General features: G+C 38.4%; 1 protein-coding gene across 3 annotated transcripts in view; it reads left to right on the forward strand.

The window, feature by feature from the left end:
- The window catches only part of LOC139980774 (SMC5-SMC6 complex localization factor protein 1-like), a 34749-nt gene that overhangs the window by 8469 nt on the left and 8599 nt on the right, over window positions 1-17681 (forward strand). For all 3 annotated transcript variants that reach the window (XM_071992697.1, XM_071992699.1, XM_071992698.1), the window contains exons 2-19: window positions 110-269; window positions 2491-2569; window positions 3821-4055; window positions 4556-4742; window positions 6593-6695; window positions 8427-8614; window positions 9295-9360; window positions 9497-9664; window positions 10299-10492; window positions 10893-11051; window positions 11463-11640; window positions 11949-12096; window positions 12619-12788; window positions 14268-14392; window positions 14553-14647; window positions 14843-15043; window positions 15986-16105; window positions 17203-17334. In XM_071992697.1, the coding sequence (XP_071848798.1) occupies window positions 138-269; window positions 2491-2569; window positions 3821-4055; window positions 4556-4742; window positions 6593-6695; window positions 8427-8614; window positions 9295-9360; window positions 9497-9664; window positions 10299-10492; window positions 10893-11051; window positions 11463-11640; window positions 11949-12096; window positions 12619-12788; window positions 14268-14392; window positions 14553-14647; window positions 14843-15043; window positions 15986-16105; window positions 17203-17334 (2680 nt within the window). In that variant the 5' untranslated portion in view covers window positions 110-137. The remainder of the gene's footprint in view (window positions 1-109; window positions 270-2490; window positions 2570-3820; window positions 4056-4555; window positions 4743-6592; window positions 6696-8426; window positions 8615-9294; window positions 9361-9496; window positions 9665-10298; window positions 10493-10892; window positions 11052-11462; window positions 11641-11948; window positions 12097-12618; window positions 12789-14267; window positions 14393-14552; window positions 14648-14842; window positions 15044-15985; window positions 16106-17202; window positions 17335-17681) is intronic.

The following is a 17681-nucleotide window of genomic DNA, read 5'->3' on the forward strand; positions in this document are numbered from 1 at the left end:
TGTTTAATACTTCTGTTCTGGGAGATATCACAGTCAGTACCTGTAGAATTGTGTTGCAATAATTCCATACAGGCACAGTCACCTTCAATCTTCTTCCACTCTCATGCAGTTTCAGATAACAGGGTGTGACCAGAATCATGGAGATCAACAGGTCAACAGACATCAGGGCATGTAAGAGGCTGTTCCTGTTGACTGGATTTACCAGTGAAGAAAAGAGAGCTTTGATGCAGATCATCGTTAAACTGGGGGGAAAATGGGTCGACACCCTGGTAAGTTTCCTAACTTTATATGCGTTAGTATTTATTCTTTTTACTTCTTGTACTCCATATTTGTTAATTCTATGATGACTTTTTTTCTTACATGGTGCAAGGGCAATGGAATGCAACATGTGCAATTCTGCTTATCAGCACAGTTTGGGTGGGAGTGGTGAAGGAAATTTTCCACTGAAAATCTGTCAGTACAGTTGTCATTTGTTAAATTGGTCATTCTTCAGACATTCATTGAATTCTTTCTTCTCGATACTTTGTAGTCACAGTTTTTAATTTCTCGTTAGACCAGAATGTGAATGATTATAAAGTGGGATTCTAGAAACCCTGCTTAATTCTGACAAAATTACAGGTTTTGCCCTGGCAAGAAAAATGACTTCCATGGGTTAGGCTTGCTGAACTGACCACAGTACATACTGTTGGTTCTAGCCTGAGCAACAAAAGTAGAGAACAGCTCAACAAAATAGTTGAACTGTTTCTGTACCGTACATGTAACCTTCGGAGCAGATGTGGATATATACCATATTCTAATGGTATTACGGATGCAGCTAACCGGTGCAGGAGTAATACACATCCACTGTGCGGGCAACAGCACATGTTGATTTAAAGGAGGCTGTATATGACTAAATAGAATTTTGCACTCATCCTCTCACTCACCTTGACTTCATAAAATCAGTTCTAACTCAAAACTTTGAACCTGCTGAGATCTTGTCAAGTTGTCTGGTCCCATCATTTTACTGGACCACAGACTGCGATGCATGTTTTCACTATATTTTGAAGCAATGTGGCTTTATTTGAAACAATGAGGCTTAGCAATCCGGAGGTTTCGGGTCTCGATACCCGACCGGGTCATTGTAAGGTGGGTTTTACATCCAAGAGCAATCTACTGTTTTCCCATCTGAAATGACTTTCTAAAATTGAAAAGATTCCAAATTTGAGATAAAATGTTGAATTGGAAGCCACCCGAAGTGTCGTTTGTAATCCATAAGCCCTTACAGCCCTTGCAAGTGGGTTTCTCCCACATTTGTGGCTGCTTAAGTTTCATAAAAAATAAAGTTCTGCTGATTATTATTATATTATTATTATTACTATATTATGATTATTTTATGATTATTATTATGATTATGATATTCCCTCATAACTCCAAAGGTCGGTGATACTGCTCAGTACTATCAGTTGATCAGTGAGTGATTACTTATACATAACATTAAACTACAGCAGGCAGAATACCGGTCAATATAACATGTATAGTTCAAGGTGGTTACTACTGTAGTAGGTGTGGCTAGATTGCTATCAGGTTAAAACAAACACACTGGGTGGAACATTAATTGTGAAAGTCTCTCAAATCTATCTTCTGGTACAGGATCACCTACTGTATTTGCATGTACATGTTTATTTGTGTAGGCCAAAGGTCGTTCGGTTCACTGCTTGAAAGTATACCCAAAACAACAGTCAACAATTTCAAGTTATAATTTTAGGCTTTCAGGGCATATTCTATGAAATCACAAAGGAAAAATGTAATATGATTAGCGAAAAGTATGTTCTCCTATAAACAGATTGAGAATAGTATGAATTTAATGCACAACATTGGTGTCATGTCTATAGGCTAACAAAATGAAAAACATTGAATTCTGAGAATTTTTCTCATGTATTTCAATGTTCAAGGTCTTTTACCTTGTCTAGATATATTTTTCTTTTCATGGAATGCCAATCCAAAATGGATTGACTCGACAGCCCAGACTATTAATAAGATCAGTGTCATCGAGAATTTTAAAATTTCTTATTCCTCTAGTCCTCTACCAAAAATGTAACTTAACATCTACATTAATATGAGGGGATCCCAAATACGAAATTTGGATGAACAATTTTGTAACATAATCTTAGCTCAGTAATAAGTACTCAATTTGGTGTGTGGAACGACAGAAGTCCTCATGCGTTGGATAATTTAAGTTTAAATTTAATTTAAGTCCTCATGTGGAGATGAGGGGCCCTTCCTAGAAACAAGCAACTTGTAATCAGTTGAAGAGAAGATATACGTTCAGTATAATCTCCATTATAACTTCAAACTGGTGGATGCCAGTGGCAACTGCTTTAATGGTCTGTCACAGTCAATTGTACAGTCCTGTAAGTCAACCCCTAAATGGTGCTTGCATTAGTTACTACTTACTGTATATTGCTGTGTATAACAGTCAACATCTTGAATCTTTCTTTCTTCCACTTTCAGGAGTTTGTACGTGAATGCACCCACGTGATCAGTGCAAAGCCCCTGAGAAGTGAAAAGTTCTTATGTGGCTGTGCATCAGGTAACGTTGAGCTACTCTACTGGGAAAGATTTGCACCATGCCCCAAAAATAACTGCAAGGGAAGGTTTTAGATCACATGCGTTAACATCTGAAACTGGAAAGTGACACGTTTACGGTCTGAAATAAGTGATAATTCATGCGGTTGGGTGAGAGGTTACAGTAACTATCTGTCTCAGTGTCCAGACTCTCAAATTGTCTTTCATGGCTTACATGGCAAATTTTTAAATGTTTGTCCGCTAGTCCAGATGGACCAAATTTCTCTTCGGACAACCAAAATCATCTTGGAAGGTTGTCCAGTGTACGACTAGTTCTTTCATCAATTTCAGATTACATTGTAAAGTTCTAACTACTCCAAAATAGGCAGTTAAAATTGTAAAAAAAAAACATTTCCCGCCGTCACTTTGGAGGAACTGAAGTAAAACAAAAGCGATGATAAATCTATTTAGGATATGCCCAAAGAAGGGGTATTACTGGCCCAAAAAGCTGGTGTTCTATCCATGAAACTATATATACCCCAAATCAGTATTTAGATGATAAATTGGGCATCACCACAACTTTGGTGTTCTATTCAACTTCTATACATCAACCTACACATCCCTCCTATAGTGTACTGTACCTATTGGTGATTGTTATTTAGTGTTTGGTCAACCAAAATGTAAGACCTGCTTGTCCAAGGGACACTCATCTCCTATCACAAAATTACATTCCCAATGGACTACTGAAAAAATATATATATTTTTGTATTCCTTTTGCAAACCACTGAGATATAGTGAAATACCAGGGAGGTTGTTCCTTCTTGCATCTCCTTAGTATCAAATACTGTAGATGCTTTTCAGGGAATGCTGGGTGTACGGTAGCATCTAGTCTCTCACAGAATTAAAGTTTTAGGATTCATTTTGCTTGTGGGGAGAACAGACGTGACAAGTGCCTAGCTGTTGCAGTCACCCGTATGATTCTTGTGTTAATTGAAGTCTCTTTACTCTGGACCTTTGTTTTCTAGCATTTTCTACTGTTTATGAGAAATAAGTAATAAAGTACAATGACGGTTTATAAATGTCAGGTATAACATCCCCCCCCTCCCCACCCCACCCACTGTCACCCCATCAGTGACCTTGTTCGCTCACTCTCTCATGAAGCTGTTTTCTACCGATTTACTTCTGTTTTCACTAACCAGTCTCCTTCCAAAACAGCTGCACTCTTGCTTAAATTAATGCCATTGTTTTCATATATATATATTATTGCATCCATCAGGTAAGTGGGTTCTAACGCCTCTTTACATCCGTAAGAGTTTCGGCGCCATGAAGTGGTTGAGGGAGGAGCTGTTTGAATGGTCCGCCATAGTCCACAGTAAATTCCCTGCGGATATCCTATCCGCGCCAAGACGGTGGCGACATCACGTTTTCAGAGAGGGCAAGGGTGCGTTCGCCGACTGGACGGTGTTCGTGATGGTCGAGGATAAACACAGGAGACCAGAAGTTTACCAGAGGTATATATTGCAGCATGAGGTTTTTCTATTGATTAAAAACTCGTGTGTCCTCCAACATCGAGCAACTGGTAGCAAAGTTGTCTTCAATTGATACAAGTGGCTGATATGAACATTAGATCTGGTACATGGTAAGGCCAGTAGACTTCCTTAGGGAAGACTACGTACTGTGTTATGTATCAATAGCTAATATCTGTTGATTTCACTGAAGGGTACATTTTTTTTCTTTCTTTCATAACCACTATACTATATTAAAAACAACCAAAGACTTACTTACATACAGCAGTCACACTCAAAGGCTTGTTAGTTTTCAGTCATAAAAGTTAATAAATATTAAAGGTTCATTGATAAGCCAATTCATTGATGAGCCAAAGTTCTTTGATAAGCCAATGATTATTATAATTTTTTGGGGGGGGGCTTTCCCGAGCCCCCACCCTCCTTATCACTGAGTTGCATAATGACTGAGGTATCTTCGTTTGATCTATTTTTCTTTTTTAATGCAGATTAATCGAAGCTGGTGGAGGGAAGACCATTAGCCTTCCAAGGGGCTCCTCCAGAAACAAGGAAGTTTTTGTGGATTGCATAACACACGTCATCGTCGACCACTGTTACGCCAGTGAAGTCCAGATGTTCGCACGAGCTGGTGTACCATGTCTTCATCCAGAGTACCTAGCTGAGTTTCTCTTTCAGGTGAAAGATTGTTTCCATAGTAGTAGCTAACCAATAAGTTGTGATTTACAGGGAGAGTAGGAACTGTCAATAGCTGCATTTTGTGTTGGATATGCCACAGTCCTTCTGGGGGTGGGGGGGGTGTTGGAAAGGGGATGTATACATGAAAATACCATTCATAGCTCTGGTCCACCAAAATTTGAATCACTCTAGGGTGGATGAAATTAGTCATTAACTTTAAGAGGTTGCAAATGAAAAAGATCATACAATTTCATTTTGTGTCACAAAAAATTGTTCCATTTTCATACAATTTCAAGATGATACAATTTCATTTGTCTGTCACAAAAAAATGTTCCATTTTCACCTATATGGTAGAGTAGCCTACCAAACTTGAGTCTGCTACCTTACATCTAGATCTCTGAGTTCCAAAAGTTTTTTTTAATATTTTGTGACTTGGTAGGGTAACAACCCTAGTCAGGATGAAATTAGTCATTAACTTTAAGAGGTTGCAAATGAAAAAGATCATACAATTTCATTTTGTGTCACAAAAAATTGTTCCATTTTCATACAATTTCAAGATGATACAATTTCATTTGTCTGTCACAAAAAAATGTTCCATTTTCACCTATATGGTAGAGTAGCCTACCAAACTTGAGTCTGCTACCTTACATCTAGATCTCTGAGTTCCAAAAGTTTTTTTTAATATTTTGTGACTTGGTAGGGTAACAACCCTAGTCAGGATGAAATTAGTCATTAACTTTAAGAGGTTGCAAATGAAAAAGATCATACAATTTCATTTTGTGTCACAAAAAATTGTTCCATTTTCATACAATTTCAAGATGATACAATTTCATTTGTCTGTCACAAAAAAATGTTCCATTTTCACCTATATGGTAGAGTAGCCTACCAAACTTGAGTCTGCTACCTTACATCTAGATCTCTGAGTTCCAAAAGTCTTTTTTAATATTTTGTGACTTGGTAGGGTAACAACCCTAGTCAGGATGAAATTAGTCATTAACTTTAAGAGGTTGCAAATGGAAAAGATCATACAATTTCATTTTGTGTCGCAAAAAATTGTTCCATTTTCATACAATTTCAAGATGATACAATTTCATTTGTCTGTCACAAAAAAATGTTCCATTTTCACCTATATGGTAGAGTAGCCTACCAAACTTGAGTCTGCTACCTTACATCTAGATCTCTGAGTTCCAAAAGTTTTTTTTAATATTTTGTGACTTGGTAGGGTAACAACCCTAGTCAGTGCAAACATTTCTTTAGAAATCACTCTCATTCGATGGGCAATACCTGCAAGATTTGTAGTGCAGCTCTTTGGACTTAAGTAGTCAATTGGCTTAAGTGACTTGGTCACATTATCCAACTTGTCTATTATCTCCACCGTCCTTAAGTGTTGCTACTTTTGTGACTGATGTGACACTTTGGTAACGACGTGACTGCAGTCCCGAATCCTTGCAACACTGACCTAACACAGCATTTTGGGGCGTGTTCAGGCCTATCGTAATATATTGAGTCTTAAGAGATGAAAGGCCTGCACTGACTTAAATCAGAGTAACTGAATTAATCTACCATCATTTGGTAGCACAGTTTGTTGGATCATTTTCAGCTTTTGATTCTGTCGTTAAGGTCAAAAAGTCAGTTGGTGGAAAACGTAAAATTTCAGATTGTTACATTGTTGTTTGAATTGTGTGTGAAATTATTGAAATCATAGTCCCTGTTAAGTTACATAGAACATTTGTTCATTTACTTATATTCAGAAGGAAAGATATATATCCATTCTGCTGCCATGATGCAAGATTTTAATTTAGGTGAAATCTTGTTTGATTTAAAAATGTCAGAACTCTTCATGTTTACAGGTGCATCCAAGAATAAAGCCTTATTTGATCACGGACCAACAGAAACAGAAAGAGGAAACTAGGATAGATGAGATCAAGAAGTCTTCTAAGAAAGTCCCTAGAGGTGAGAAACATGTCATTGTCATCTGTAGTAAGAAGCAGAGTATAGGTCTCTAGGTGATAGGATATGTGTATCTTGTAAGAAAGTCCCTAGAGGTGAGAAACATGTCATTGTCATCTGTAGTAAGAAGCAGAGTATAGGTCTGTAGGTGATAGGATATGTGTATCGTGTAAGAGAGTCCCTAGAGGTGAGAAACATGTCATTGTCATCTGTAGTAAGAAGCAGAGTATAGGTCTCTAGGTGATAGGATATGTGTATCTTGTAAGAAAGTCCCTAGAGGTGAGAAACATGTCATTGTCATCTGTAGTAAGAAGCAGAGTATAGGTCTCTAGGTGATAGGATATGTGTATCTTGTAAGAAAGTCCCTAGAGGTGAGAAACATGTCATTGTCATCTGTAGTAACAAGCAGAGTATAGGTCTGTAGGTGATAGGATATGTGTATCGTGTAAGAGAGTCCCTAGAGGTGAGAAACATGTCATTGTCATCTGTAGTAACAAGCAGAGTATAGGTCTGTAGGTGATAGGATGTGTGTATCGTGTAAGAGAGTCCCTAGAGGTGAGAAACATGTCATTGTCATCTGTAGTAACAAGCAGAGTATAGGTCTGTAGGTGATAGGATATGTGTATCGTGTAAGAGAGTCCCTAGAGGTGAGAAATATTTCATTGTCACCTGTAGTTAAAAGAGGAGTATAGGTCTCTAGGTGATAGGATATGTGTATCGTGTAAGAGAGTCCCTAGAGGTGAGAAACATGTCATTGTCATATGTAGTAAAAAGCGGAGTATAGGTCTCTAGGTGATAGGATATGTATATCGTGTAAGAGAGTCCCGAGAGGTAAGAAACATGTCATTGTCATATGTAGTAAAAAGCGGAGTATAGGTCTCTAGGTGATAGGATATGTGTATCGTGTAAGAGAGTCCCGAGAGGTGAGAATCATTTCATTGTCATCTGTAGTAAGAAGCAGAGTATAGGTCTGTAGGTGATAGGATGTGTGTATCCTGTAAGAGAGTCCCTAGAGGTAAGAACATTTCGTTGTCATGTGTAGTAAGAAGTGGAGTATAGGTCTCTAGGTGATAGGATATGTTGTGAATCCGTATTCCATGTGAAATCGTAGGTGAGGCTGAGAGACTTGCATATTCAGTGTCAAGTGCTTGACTGAAGCTCTTCTGATTCGCAAAATATTTGGGACACAAGATTGAAATTCCAGAATAGTGAATAAGGTGCATTTTTATGGTAAAATTGTCGATCGGTGCACCCCTGCATGGTAAATATGAAATATTAGGTGAGACAGAGCAATTTGCATATTTCAGAGTCAAGAAGCTGACTGAACATCTCAATAAGTTATTATGAAATATCTATGGGTCAACACTCAACAGTAAAGTCAAAGCTTACTTGTCTTATATTAAGTCAGGCAAATCACCTCTTTTGAAGCATGAAACTGATATCATCTCCAATAGCTATGGAGGGTTGAAAAGCCTTAGCAACTTACCAGACTACCTACCACACATCACCTAACCCGCAGTTTTAATCTGTACACACATCCCATGTCCGATTACAAACGTGACTTTAATGTACGAAAAGTTTCCTTCCACAGAAAAATGTTGTTTATGATTTAGACGTACAAATTGTCAACCTATAAATTGTCCTATTTTAAAAGCTTGAAAGTAAATGACCTCCGAGAAGAGAAAGGCACCCACATAGTTAATCAATCATTTTTTTCCTCAATCATTTTCAAAGTCTACCTAGGTAAGAGCAGGACAGAGTTACTGACGTCAACCAGCCAAGTGCCATCCCCAACACCGGAGGTCAGAGGTCAACAACATACCCCCTCTTGTAGCTCGGCCTCTCCGTCTAAAGGGTCAAAAAGGAAACTACAACTACGCCAGGATATAGCGGGAACTCTTGAAATGAGGAAGCGAAGAAAGGTAGCAATAATCAATTAAAACTTAACTCAAAAGAGGACGACTTGCGACTCAAGTTTAACTATATGTCCTTACAGAACCTTTCACAATTACCATCAATGACTGCAAAGTCAATTTCAATACCATTGTGATTCAACTTTTGATACCTTGCCCTAGGGCAAAGGGAATCTTATGTGATGATGATGGTGTGTGTAAGTACCCTTAGGCCTTTTAGGATGATAAAAAACTCCCAAATTAGATGGGGGTTGAAACTCCATATTTGGGGGTGTACGTAGGTCTACTCGGATGAGTTCATGAATCTTGTTGTTTCTGTGACTGTCAAAGGTCATTTGGGGTTAACAGAGGTCAAATTTCTGAATACCTTGAAAACAAGATAACTCCAGGGAAGAACCAAGGGTTAAGCTAGTTAAAAAATAAATTTCATTCAATCAACCATATCTTGAGATAGAAACAATGTAGTGTGATTGGGCCTTTCAACAAACAGGGCATAATATTTGTTTCCCCCTATATCAGTATCATTTTGTCTGCCACTGTAATGTCCCTTTAAAAATTCTTGACTACCAACATTTTCCTTTGTGTGATGAATGTTAATTATCCCTGAATGTAACATCATTCACGTTTTGAAGTCATTGGTGTGTGACAAAAAAGTAAACATTGCAATTTTTCTTTTTTTCAAATTTTAGATGGTTCATCACCAACCTTGTGTTCCTCCATGGGTTAGAAGCAGTTACAAGACATTTAAGTCCAAGGTACGTAGTCTGTTATGTAACCCCTGACTGGATTCATAAGGTATAGGTATATTATTTTATGATTTGAATGTAGTCTCGTAGTAACATTTAGTCATTACGCCCACTGTACTCTCTCTCTCTCCCCCTCTCCACACAGGACAACCAGTCGGCCGTACCATTCACTCAAGCACAGCAATATATCATAGATGCAAGCATCGAGGAGAAGCAAGTGCTGGACGCCATAGTAACCGTTGAGTCCTACATCTCCACCAAGCACTACCCCCCTGCCCAGCTACTCCATGTCATTATGCAACTGATCTTAAAGGTTAGCATAAAAAAAATGTTAAATAGATGAGGTGATGAATTTCCGATGATACAATAAACAAAAAGAAAAATTTCTTATTTCATTGGGCTGGGTCCAAATCAATAATTCTATGATAATTTCCCAGTCATTGTTCCATTGCTCATTTGCTTAAAGGTAACCTCCTGCGTAATTTCAATAATTCCATCATAAAGTAGTCCTGTCTGTGATACCCCTCATAAGCTTTATTTAGACCCCTGTGGTACTTCACATCTGAGAATACAGATTTACTTCACTTTTAACTTATCTGCCCCCTCGGTATCATTACTCTTTTATCCCACTCTTAATTTACCTCTCCCCACGGTATAATTACTCTTAACTTACCTGTCCCCGCGGTATAATTTTTTTCATCCCACTCTTAGTTTACTCTATATTTACCATATCATTCTCTCAGCTTTCTTTTCAATGACTCTTTGTCTCTCATTGTTAATGTGGGAATACACAGTTTGGATGTTCCCTTGACATTGTTAACACTGTGTGCATTTGGGTATATACCCTGTAGCATGACTTTCAAAGGTATTGTGAAATCCTGTTTCGCTTTAAATATTAATGACTAGTTTTATGAGGTAATTGCCAAACATCTCTCCTCTTTGCCCAGACCAAGGACAATTGGCTGGCAGTAGCCTGTATCAAAGTTCTGCAATCGACGTTGTGCATGCATGGCCCCGCTCTCAACCCCCAGATGACCGAGGTGTACCTGGATGCACTCCTCGACGGACCCAGGGAAGTCAGGGCCTTACACAAGTACATTACAACCTGTGATCACTGGGACTTTTTATACATTGTTATAAAGTAAGTTCCTTGTAACCTTCCCACATAACGGCAGCCTTGTCATTGTAGGTGAAAGTAGCTTCTTGCATTGTGTTTTGGCAAACATTTGTTGATACCATTCCAGGCCTTGAAATGTAGGCTTTTTTACATGCTACGTGGCAGTAGACTTTGCCAATTTTCAGTAACACATGAGGCACTTGCATTATTTTCCAGCCAATTCAAAATTTAATGTTCCTTTTGGTATTTATTCAAGGAGATTGCACGTTGGGAATTTGATTCATGCCAGTAGATCTACTATGCATTGGCCTCTATAAGCAAGTGGCTAACATTGTGGGAACTCCATTGCGACCTGAGAGGCATATCTTTCAGTATTACTATGATGTTTACATGGAATATATCTTCTGGTTTAAATCCTCTGCAGACTAGCAGGTTGTAAGCGGTATTCCTTGGCAAGTAAAGAGCCAACAACCAGTCAGGCTGACGATGGGAGTCCTGTTGACGAGGCTCATAACAATGCAGTCTTACTGTTAGAGTTCCTTACGTACCAAATCGAGGAAGACTTCACAGCGTGGAAGAACAGGTAAAGAGGGGGCGTTAGTTCAGTTGTCATGACAACCACGAGGTTGCTGCTAATAGCTAGCTGCAGAATATCCTTTGTAAAATTTAAGAGCTGTTCTAAGCACCAAAACTAAAAATAGTGGTATTGTTTGACTTGATGGCTGATAGTGTGTATCCTACTCTTTATCCCTCCCTCTAACTTCCAGTAAAGAGATCCATCATCTGGTATCCTAAAGATACATAGCTTCTTTACTATCATTTCTCCTGTTAAGTTCTCTGCATTGATTTACGTTGAATTACTCTTTGATCAAAATAAAATCTCTAAATTCAGTGGAGAAATTCTTTTTTCAGCTGAGTAATTTATTATGTCATGTCTCTAGTCAAGGCACTCCAAAGCTTATCATTTCTTACTTGTGTGTGTTTTTCTTCACAGGAAAGAGTACAAGTTGCCAATTTCCAACTGTGGCTGTATGATAGCAAGGATCATCTGGCCCGCATCCAGAAAACGCTACCCATCGCGGTTACTGACCATGCCATTCAAACAACTAATCAAAAACGTTATGAAAAACTTGGTCAAAACTGAAGTGCCTGTTGCATTTGGCGACACAAAGGTAAAACGAATACTTAGGTTTACCTGACCTTTGCAAGAAAAGTGTATTGTTTAAATATTCATTGTTTGATAAAATCTTCATTCAACATTCAATCCATCTTCCTACCTGATGTAGTCAAAAGCATGTAATTACCAAATATTCTTTGAATATATTGAATATTCGAATTTAGTGACTTTCAGATCCATTTGCTGGTCCTTATCAGCAGGGTTTGAAGGTGTCATCCTAAATTTATGAAACCCATAAAAAATTACCGTAAACTCGATGCTGTCAAGGTTAGAAAACTACCAATCTGAATTTTTCCTTTCCAGTTTAAAATCCTAAAGCACCTTCTATCGTTACTCAACATGGCTGCCGAGTATTGCACATATGAAACACAACAATGCACAACCGAGTTGAATCTAGCAGGCAGTCTGGTCACAGAATTCAGCATGGCAGTTGCGTCGCAAATAATAGATTGTAAGTATTAAGCTATGGCTTGCCTTTAGGACTGTAGCATATTTGTCACATTAGCTTCATTTGATGTCAGAGATTGTAATGTTAAAAGATTTCAGTGCTTGGCTTCATAGGTTAAAGGTCAAAAGGTATTCTGTTCTGTAGCTGTCATTAAGGATATGTTTGTCTTTCTTTGCTCTTTGTTTGTTTTTTCATTTACATATGTTTTGTTCTACTATGACATGTTTTCTCATCAACCCTCGTTCCATGAAATTGTCTGTTTTGAATAATACAAGCTGGGGTTGGTAAAACTGCTGATTGAACTAAACAAATGCTGCTTTAAAAATTGCAAGAAACCAAAATCAACTAAACTGTTTCATTAAAGATGTTTCCCCTCAACCATGTGCATCTCAACACGTGTGTCTCTTCAAGTAGCAAAATACCATGGAAATGCACCGTCCATAGGTGGTGGAAAATTGCTCATTAGTATTTTCTTGATGTCCTTTTCCACTTTGCTGATACTGTTCTTTTGTTTAACCTCTTCAGCTGGTATCCATGACAATCCAGAGAAACTGTCTCTGCTCCTCTCCTTACTCCAACCTCAGTGGCTGAAGCTGAATGTGATGCAGGGTATCCTTGACCGAAGGCACCAGTCCATCTTGGAGAAGAGAGAGGCGGAGAGACTACAAAGTATGCCTCTAACCATGAATAAGATTGTAAGTGTAATTCTCTGTGAAGTGTTTTCATTGCATATGCTGTATGTTTTGGTTTCTGTTGGCCGGGCAGCATGCACACAGGGGATAAAACCTTTTTGTTTTCTGTGAAGTGAGTTCATTGCATATGCTGTATGTGTTGGTTTCTGTTGGCCGGGCAGCATGCACACAGGGGATAACACCTTCATGTTTTCTGTAAAGTGTTTTCATTGCATATGCTGTATGTGTTGATTTCTGTTGGCCGGGCAGCATGCACACAGGGGATAACGCCTTTATGTTTTCTTTGAAGTGCTTTCATTGCATATGCTGTATGTGTTGGTTTCTGTTGGCTGGGAAGCATGCATGCGCACAGGGGATAACACCTTTATATTTTCTGTGAAGTGTTTTCATTGCATATGCTGTATGTGTTGATTTCTGTTGGCCGGGCAGCATGCACACAGGGGATAACACCTTTATGTTTTCTGTGAAGTGTTTTCATTGCATATGCTGTATGTTTTGGTTTCTGTTGGCCGGGGAAGCATGCATACGCACAGGGGATAACACCTTTATATTTTCTGTGAAGTGTTTTCATTGCATATGCTGTATGTGTTGATTTCTGTTGGCCGGGCAGCATGCACACAGGGGATAACACCTTTATGTTTTCTGTGAAGTGTTTTCATTGCATATGCTGTATGTGTTGGTTTCTGTTGGCCAGGCAGCATGTACACAGGGGATAACACCTTTATGTTTTCTGTGTAGTGTTTTCATTGCATATGCTGTATGTGTTGATTTCTGTTAGCCGAGGAAGCACGCATCTGCACAGGGGATAACACCTATATGTTTTCTGTGTTGTATTTTCAATGCATATGCTGTATGTGTTGGTTTCTGTTGGCTTGGGAAGCATGCATGCACACAGGGGATAACACCTTTCTGTTTTCTGTGAAGAAGAACCGAATTCTGTTACAACTATGTTTTGACAATTTTTGCCAGCGACCTAAGCTCCTATTGCATGTTTCATTGTGAATGTTTGTAGTTTGATATGATTTTGTGAACCTATCTGACAACAGAAGTGTAAGTGAGGTCATCACAACAGATTGATCTGAGACAGCCTGATCAATTGCTTCATAATTTAATACCTCACTTATCCAAAGTTTAAGAGAATAGTTTGAGTCTCCATCAGTTCAAAAGTCTGATTAGTCTGTGTGTCGTGTGTCACAGTAGAATAGAGGAGACTATTGTGGAAGGGCACAAGGAAATATACCAGATGTTAGTTAATGTGTTTGCAGTGCATAACAACAGTGCATGTGTCTTGTGTCACAATCGAATAGAGGAGAATATTTTGGAAGGGCACAAGGAAATAAAATAACCAGATTAAGTTAATGTGTTTGCAATGCATGATAACAATGCATCGCATCAATACCAAGATGCACTTAAAATGTACATTATGAAAGCCATACATAACGAAAAGCTATGTAATATGTCTGTGCAATGTGCCTTTTTCAGGTGCACTACTATTTCTGGATGGTTCCAGAATTCAAAACATCAGCACCACCACCCGAATCATCAACGTCCCGGTCTAAAAAGGGGGTCCATGTGTCCTCAGGGAAGTCTTCGATCAAACCACTCGGGTAGGTCATCCTCAATCTGAACCTTTTGTAAGCTATTTATATTTTACGAAATGGTCATGTTTGTACTTTGTACGTCCTTTTGCCATAAAAACGATCAGTGTTTTTCCAATGTAATCTCAAGTCAGTGAAAGGCCAAAGACATCTGCATCTTCTTCCACAGAGATTCTAATATTGACAAGAGGAAGAAAGTTGCTGAGAAAGATGTCAGCAGTAAGAAGAAGATGGCCGCTTCCATCAACAAGAGAAACATGAGAGGTTTGTATGACTCCTATGAGTTTTTTCTTTTTATAATTCTTAAATGTTTACTCGTTTTCCCTTTCATCCTGGTGTGTTCTCCCTATTAGCTCCGTTTGATATTTTAAACAGCTGAGTTTTCTGGATGAAGCCAATTGAACAAGTCAAGTCGAATGTATTTGTACCGACCGTTATTAGTATTTATATTTTTTTTAGGAGAGACGCAACTTCATGTTGCCTGCATTAGGAATCAGGTGGACAAACTGAAGCAGCTACTGACAGTGCCGGAGATCAACGTGAACGCCGCGGACCACGCAGGATGGACGCCGCTTCACGAGGCGGCCAATCACGGCCACACCCTATGCGTTAAGGAACTATTGAAGTTCCAGCCCAAGTCAGAGGGAGTAGTAATTACAGGTGACCTTTTAAAGAGCAGAGTTTATGTTGATAAAATAAAAACATTGATGATGCTTGTCTTAAACTTTTGCTGGAAGGGGAATCCCAGCTGATCAAAAAGTGGCCATAATTGCTGATATGGCCATCTGATTTTGATAATATATATAAATATATAGGTCATAGATAACAAGAAAAACTAATTGATTTGACACTGGTGGCCATAATTTCTGATATGGCCATCTCATTTGACAATATACAGAATTAATAGGTAAAAGATTACAAGAGAACTAATTGATTTCACACTGGTGGCCATAATTTCTGATATGTCTGTCTCAATAGATAATATGTACATAAATATATAGGTCATGGCTTACAATAGAACTAATTGATTTCACACTGGTGGCCATAATTTCTATGGCAAGCATCCAGTGAGAGGGTCTTTAATCTGGTTTTATTGAGTAATTTCAGTGTTGGCTAAGCGGTATAGAGTTGAATGTGGAAAACTGTTGTTTAGATAAAGATGTGACATTACAAACTGGTGAAAACATGACTTCAAGTGTTGTTATTTCTAAGAAGTTTGCTTAATTATTATCCCCCTTTCTGCACAGAGATGTCTTAATGGGGATCCATTATAAGCTGCCTGCCTTTTGATGATTGTATTTTTTGGTTGTTTTTTGTAACTAGGCTAGGCATGTTTAGCTCATGCAGTCTGTCATGGCAGCTTGAATAACATCGATATGTGAAAGTCACTTTCACCATTCGAACAATTTGGCGTACAAAATGGAATCCCAGATCCCGGGAGTAACTTCACAACTGGTTTACCACAATGTCAGGTGTGAACCAAGCATTGGGTGCAAACACTAGTCAGTGTTTCTTTTTAACTTCCGAGAACCATTCAAACCAAGTTAATGTAGATGGCATTAAAACCTCCTTCTTTGCACTTTGTGTCTCTTAACCCCTCAGATAGTCTCCGTAAACCGGTCGACCTTCTTGCGGCACCCACGGAATGCGGCACCACGGCGCTCCACGATGCGGTATGCAACGGTCACATTGAGTGCGCTCGTCTTATAGCGGATGCTGGAGGTAGGTCAGATTAGATATCATTCAGTAAAGTGAACATATATATTCATTATGGAAACCAGTGTTTCTGTGACGCAACCAGCCAAATTGGCAGCCCGATTAGGTGAAAAATGTCAGATACAGTTTGGCAGACGTTTTGTGACAATTGGCCCAATTTATGGGTTGGAATAATGTGGGTTTGTTGCAAGTGTGGTCTCTTAGATGAACATTAGGGAGTGAAATATGGTTTAAAACATTCCAACATTTTTAGTGACGCATAGGCCTATATGCAACCTTGAGTCGAGACGAACATCATGAAATGGTTGAAGTCAATGTTCTTTGGGGGAATTTAACAATCGTTCTTCTTTCTTTAAAATTGGCAGGCCAGTTAAACCAAATAATAAAAACAGATATGCTGTTTTGGCTGGACATTTCATTTTCCATTCGGCCAATGAAATTTGAGAAAAGCGTCAAATTTGTATTTTTTGGGCTCCAAAGAGCCAAACTGGCAAAGTATCTGGAATCCTCAGCTACGGAGGAAGAATCGTGCAAATTCAGATCGACTCTCTCAGATGCTTCTACCAGAAAAAGAAAAAAAAAACTGAAAGGATTTGAACAAGTGGAGTTAGTTGATAGTGTCATTACAGAACAACACAGTTGTATATGAAAATAATGTTGGTCTGGTAGCATCAACATTTTTGTTTAATTCAGCATTAAATTACATGTAAATGGCTCTAAGAATTATGTTGGGGGGGGGGGGGGGTTGTATTGGTGAAGTTTCAACTGTTCTAGCCCATTTGCGACTTACACTGTTTTATTTTTATCGACTCTCTCAGATGCTTCTACCAGAAAAAGAAAAAAAAAACTGAAAGGATTTGAACAAGTGGAGTTAGTTGATAGTGTCATTACAGAACAACACAGTTGTATATGAAAATAATGTTGGTCTGGTAGCATCAACATTTTTGTTTAATTCAGCATTAAATTACATGTAAATGGCTCTAAGAATTATGTTGGGGGGGGGGGTTGTATTGGTGAAGTTTCAACTGTTCTAGCCCATTTGCGACTTACACTGTTTTATTTTTATCGTATTACATAATCCTTATTGATTCTCCCATGCTTAGGTGAAACTGTCCTGTGTGCTAAGAATGTGCAAGGCTTTACTCCCTTGGATATGGCCAAGTCTGAACAGATGCAGGCAGCCTTGAGGGTGGTCTCTCGGGTTCTGGCCGATCACAACAAGGAAAACCATTCAGGTGGGTTGCTTGCCTCACAGAAGAGAAAATTAGGAAAAGAAATCGAGTCATTTGCATACATGTTTTTGTTCAGTTGCCTGTGCTGCTTATTAGTGCAAATTTTATGGATTCACTTTCTTGCTAGGTAACGGTAACTATGCAACTCTACTAAAAAGTTAATCAATTTGATTTTTATCAGTTTTATTTTTTTTTTTTTTTTTTTTTTTTTTTTTTACAATATTTTTTTTACAATATTTTATACCACTGAGTGTGATTTTCTTTATCCCTTGTTTAATCCATTTTTTTTTTTTTACTCCAGTTTTTTATTTATCTTGTTCTATTTTTTATTCGTTTTGGTTCTATGCAGC

Source organism: Apostichopus japonicus, chromosome 15 (genome assembly GCF_037975245.1).
Source record: "Apostichopus japonicus isolate 1M-3 chromosome 15, ASM3797524v1, whole genome shotgun sequence".
NCBI lineage: Eukaryota > Metazoa > Echinodermata > Holothuroidea > Aspidochirotida > Stichopodidae > Apostichopus > Apostichopus japonicus.